At 38.3% G+C, this 6,047-nt stretch overlaps 1 protein-coding gene across 1 annotated transcript; it reads right to left on the bottom strand.

Moving 5' to 3' along the window:
- Positions 1-4,365: 4,365 nt before the first annotated feature.
- LOC117575287 (E3 ubiquitin-protein ligase RNF113A) lies at positions 4,366-5,860 on the bottom strand. Its single transcript, XM_034259431.2, is given in 5 exon segments — positions 4,366-4,774; positions 4,777-4,817; positions 4,881-5,480; positions 5,482-5,605; positions 5,660-5,860. Coding segments are annotated over 5 exon segments (1,080 nt in total). The 5' UTR covers positions 5,775-5,860; the 3' UTR covers positions 4,366-4,574.
- Between the last annotated feature and the right edge of the window lie 187 nt (positions 5,861-6,047).

Genomic DNA, 6,047 nt, shown 5'->3' with positions numbered 1-6,047 from the left:
ATTATTTTCCGTAACGGGCTCGAGACTTTTCCCCAAAGAATATATTGGGAATGTGTGCGATCCCAAAATGTCCTGAGAGGCGCGATAAAAGCCCTCTGTACTCTGTATGTGTGTGTGTGTGTGTGTTAGAGGCGAAAAGTTGTGTGAAAAGTTGCGTTTAACAATTTGTTCGATAAGAGTTCCCAATAGCCCCAACGATTTCTGGGCTGCTTTGCTGGCACAGCGCAAAGCACACAGAGTTTAATTTATAACAACAATGGCATAACTGCGCCAAAAAGGTTACAAAAAATCTCTGACACTTGCTCTGCGGTGTCATTATTTTGGCATTGGGCCAGCAAAAACAACAACAACAACAACAACAATGGGAAAGTCAGTGCACTTCCTGCAACAATCCAGCAAACGAAAGAAAGCTAAGAAACTATGGCAACAAACTAACAAAAGCCAGCAGCACTCCAACTTCAACTCGAAAGCATAAACTTTTCTTGGAAAACAAACTGCTTGGCCAAGAAAATTCTTGTCGGTCTTCTCTTGGTTAGCCACAATGCAAATAAAGATAAAAGCCGGCACTAAAGTAAAAGTGGCAAATGCAGCAAAGAATTCTCGATAATACAAATCACTGCTACTTTTATGCCATTTTCATATTGATGTGTCCTCGATTTCTCTTCTGCTCTCATCTTCTTCAATCTCCTATCTCCCATTTCTCAGATCTCAGTTTTCAGTTTCAGTCTTGTTGGTTCCTTGCTCTCGTTTTCGAATCGACACTTTATAAGTTGACTTTTTCCCTCTTTCCTTTCAATTTACTTGTATTTTTTTTCGAAAAGTTTCCAGCACTTTATGATTTTTGTAGAAACTTTTGGCAGTTCGGTTTTGCGCTTCATTTTGCTCTGGCCTCTCTTATTTTTATTGGTCCAGCCTGGCATTATGTTTGCTGTCAAACTATATTGATGATTATTATAGTAACAATGCATTAAATCCTCGAAAAGAAAACTTCTTGACACTTTTCTACATGGTTCTTATTTTCTTTTTTTGCGTTTCAATTATAAACTTTATTTTTCTCAGACACGTCGCTTGCAGATGTTTCCATATGAAAGTATTATTTAAAGATAGGATAAACCTAAGGAAATAAGTAAACAATTTAATGTGTAGAGTTTTAGATTTATCAGTCTCCCAGTTCATGCTAACACACATCTGTATTAACGGAATCGATGATAATGTAGGGACTGTTGCACTTTACAAAAGTTGACAAGAACAAATTGAGCAAGCTCCATATAAATTCAATGAAAATAAATCACTGAAGTCTTCGTATCGTTCACACACCCAACACACACGCTCGCACAACAAAGAACTAGACACGCCTCACAAACTACGAACCACCAATGGGGAATTTGGTGCTGCAGTATTGTGTCGGTCTTTAAGACATTGTCCAAACAGACAGGCAAATTATACGCACAAGCAATAACAATTTATATGGCTGGAGACATTTTAACTGAGGCGTACGTGCTGTTCAGCTACATGGAGACTAGAGACTGGAGGCTGGAGGCGTGCAAAAGGTGCGTCAACCTTGGTGAAGACAGCAGCATTTCGAAATTAATGATAATTGACAGAATAAACGACAAGTTGAGCTGCCAAGCTGACTCGATGCCAATGCTGGGCAGAAGCTGCGGGCTTCTGTCCATCGCTGACGTTAGTCATAGGATATAATAGTCAGTGACATTAGAAGCCAATAAATAAGGGAACGAACACAAACAGCAACCCAGACGTGCTGGCAACGCGTCGAATACGCAACATCAACGCAAATTTCCAATGCCGTTTTCGCTGCCGTTAATAAGTATACGTATGAAATGAGAGATGTCATTTAATCAGAACACATGCTTTATAGACACCGCAGAAGCAGTTCGTATCCTGAAATACGAAATAGAAAATGAACACGTTTTTAGAAATACATTTTAATCATTTTCACAATACCAGTCTGAATATTTTCTATTATGTCGTTATTCAATAAATAATTCAGTTTATATAATAAATACACTCTGTACTCTTTAAATGTATCTTTCTGTTATTACTTCATAAAGTTCCAATTATTATTACTATTATACCAATATTTTAAATTTTTTTATCTTAAATTAGTTGCAATATAAATCATAAATTAAACGAATAATACTATTAATACTGGTATTAACGTTTTTCTTGTCAAAATAATCTCTTTTCTAGATCTAGTTAAAGGTGGAGCCTCAAGCGATCTTAGACTTAATAAAAAACGCTTCAAATTTAATTTGCCTGAGGACTTTTTTGAGTTAGCAGCCAAGAAGCAGAAGCCAATGCAAGAGGCTCATTACCTTGCGCCTTTGTCAACTGATGTTTCGGCAGAGGTGTCAAACAATTTTACGGTTAATTGCATGAAAAGTCGATTGGCGGGCTCCGTATAAGATTTCACTTGCTAATTGGACAGTTAATTTCAGTGGCCCTCATCGCACTCTGTTAATCAAAGGCTGTGTCGTGTTCGCTGCTGTTGTTGTTGCACTTTTGAAACGTGCACAGGACGTTTAATGACGTCGACTTCGAAGAAATAAGGAGGGAACTAAGAAGGATATAAACTATAAAATGCCTATCAACACGTATGCGTTGCCTGCCAAAGCGTGGCATGGCGTTGAAGTGGAAGTTTATTAAAATAATTAAAACTGATTTGTCGTAAATTATATTGAGCAGTCAAACATTGGGGAATCTCTTTTGGCCCACTCAATTTGCTTTCGTTTGTCATGCACGAGTTTCTCATTCAATTAAACGATACGCAATGTCAATGGAATGTCAAGAAATGTGAATACGTGACTTGTGGGTTTTGTGGCAGTTGCTCCAGCTCTGCGCTCAAGTCAGTTTTCAACTGAATTTATTAATTGCAAACAGGCATCCTGATTTAGCTAGCAAGTGTGTATAAGCCATATAATAATTACATTCACCTGTGAATGGTTACGAAAACGGATCTTAATTAAGCTTCATAGATAACTGTAATAGGAGTCTGTATTCTTCAGGAATTTGAGTATCTTAAATTTCATTTTTCGTTTCATTTTCATTCGCTTTGATTCTTGATGCTTCCGCAAGACATGGCAATTATAAATATTCACTCAATGCAAAAAGTCATAAACTTTTCTGCAAAATTCATCGAACTATCAAATCGCATGCCGCCCCTCCTCCCCCTTCCTCCCTTTGCATCTTTTGACGTTGATCCTGCAGCATTTGGTTCGGTGTGGTGGCAGAGTGATTTGTGTGCTCGGAACAAGGCCAACTTTTTGTTTTGGGACTTATGAGCTCATATTTTGCAGGCAGAAATTGCGGCTTAGTTTCAACCCGCCAAGCAACGAGTATTGGCCATATTTTGGCTTTGTGCGTCGAACAATGCGAAGCAAATAAGTTTGCAAAAAGGGGTATTCTGGCCATTCTCGTTAACTGCCAAAGCAATTCTTTTAGTCTTTTCTTTTTGCTGGTGTTTTCAAAAGTGCAAGACAGGCAAATAAGCAATCAAAGACTCCAACAACAACAACCAACAGACAATCGAGCCAAGGGAGGGACAGAGAGATAGAACCAGAAGCATTAGCTTCAATTCCCCTTGGACGTGTGTGTTGATGCGCACAAAACCGGAAATGAAACTTTTGCCAATTGAATTATGGACAACAAATTGCGCTTTACTTTTGCGATGTGTCCAATTCAGAGAAGATTCCTGTTCTATACCAATTTTATCTATTTGACTTGTAGCACATTTATTAATACAAATCATTTTTGATTTTGTTTTCGCAACTGTTTTAAATGCTCTAATTTAGTTCAATAATTTTCTTTGCTCAGACTTTGTTGGTTTTTCTTAATTGTTGTTGTACCAAATTTGAATGAAACTATGAATAAATTTGTAACGATTATCAAGACACTTGAACACCGACGCAGCGCTTTATTGTTCCATATTAAAGAGTTGGCACCCGTTCAGATTATCATCATCTAAGGCATAAGAATATGCTTAATACATAACACTCTATGTTTCATTGAACTGCTGACAAACTTTGTAGGGGCTTACTACACCAATCACTACATAATCAACCACAATTGTGTGAAAGCATAGTTTACCTTCATCATAAACATGAGTTTAAGCTCCATACTATATATTTTGATGTAACAAATTTTTATTCACAACTCTTATCTTTCTTTATAAAACTGGAAAAATTTCCACCATCGCTGTCTCATTCAAATATTTTTGGCAAGCGCTTCGAACTATTATTATTTCAGCTCATTTAAATCATTTTATAACTGTTCAAAACATACAGTTTAACTGCAGATTCTTGGTTTATCAATAATTTCAAAAACCCTCACTAACACTATTCAAGAACCTGTTTTATGTTTCGTACCTTTTATTTTCTCGGAAAATTTTCACCATCTCAATCATCAGTTTATGCTTAATATACTTTCATCTAACATATTTTTTAAACATCTTTTCTATTTGATATATATTTTCATGTGTTAGTGTTTGTATCCAAAATTTTCTTGCTTCATTTTAGAACTGTTGAAAAAATACAGTTAAACTGAAGCTTACAAAATCAATCACTATCGCTATTGGAAGAAATCTCATGAACATCTTGTTCTGGATTATTTTCCTGCTTTGGATTGTCATCATTCGGCTCATGTTCCTCATCAGATGATCCCATGGGTGCGGTTTTTAACCGTGCTATCAGCTCCTTTGCAGGATTGAATATTCCATTCGTTTGCTGTGAGCAAATAATGCAACGTTGCGATTTTTGTATTGCGCCAGCGCACATTTCTCGCAAAAGTAATGCTTGCACCTGGAATTTAAATAAAAACTCATTAGCTTAAGCATCTTTAGATTTATATCAAAAATCACTCACTTGGTGACCACAGGATTGACAAAGCTTTCACGACAAATGTAACATCTGAATGGCAGCGTTTCCTCATCCGAGTGAATCTCATATTTGTGTTCATCACCATCCGAATCGTTGTCGCCGCGTTTCTGTGCCTCGTGATCCATTTCCAGCTGCCAGCCCGCTTTGTAATCGCTGCGATCGTGCAGGAATTTGCAGCTATCGCCAAATCCACAGTAGCCCGTCTCCTTGAAGTCCTTGCAGATATCCGGCTGATAATCCCAGCGTACCGTAGCACGCAAATGGGCCGGCGCCCGGATGGGTCCACTTCTCACCATGCCCGAGCTGGCGTTGCCCGCTACCTTGTCGGTCTTCTTGTAGTACTGCGCATAGTTATTGATCCCCCGATAGATCTTATCGTCCGCTTTGCCCTCCAGCTGTTCATTTATTTTAATGGATCGCGCATGTATCGACTGTGCATCGCGGTCCATTGCCGTGTCTATTTCATTCACCGACGTGGCGCCTTGATCTTGTGGCCCATTCGGCAACGCCTCCCGCTTCGATTTATACGCCACGCCAAAATCACTTCTCTCTTCACTCGCATCTTTTTCGCTGTCCGATGAACCGACGACTGTTTTTCGCTTGGGCCAGACTTTTAGTGCTTTGGAAGTTGGGATTTGTGCGCTTTCGACGATTTTCGGCACGCGCCAAGGCACTTAATTTATTCTGTTGTTCATCGTCGCTGTTTTTAGCTGTAAATAATTCGTATTAGAAATTCGCCTATTTGGCGCCAATTCTCTGCTTACCTGATTCATTACTGCTGCTACTGCTGGCTTTTTTCCTTCGCATAGCAGCTCCTCGGTTGATATTGCGCTTCTTGAAGCCAAATGCTGAAGTCGTTGGCGCTTCATCTTCCTCCATTGTGCGTTGTATTATCAATAAACAATTCAATTAACACCGTCACAGAACTCTTGCCGGTTTATCATATGGTTTACAAAAATTTAGTGTTGCAGGTGACCCTACAACAGTATTTAACAACACTAATGAGCAGGGAGAACGTATTTCAGGGATGGCAAAATTAAGTCGCTACTCAAATTTTTTTAATTTGATTTGATAATGTTCAAATTTATAAAAAAACTTATAAAGAGAGTTTAATTTAAATTTACGCTCAAACCATTTAATTTTAATTGGTTA

This window comes from Drosophila albomicans, chromosome 2R (assembly GCF_009650485.2).
Source record: "Drosophila albomicans strain 15112-1751.03 chromosome 2R, ASM965048v2, whole genome shotgun sequence".
In the NCBI taxonomy this organism is placed as follows: Eukaryota; Metazoa; Arthropoda; class Insecta; order Diptera; family Drosophilidae; genus Drosophila; species Drosophila albomicans.
Note: the sequence above shows the minus strand (reverse complement) of the source record. Positions and strands in the feature narration are given on the sequence as shown.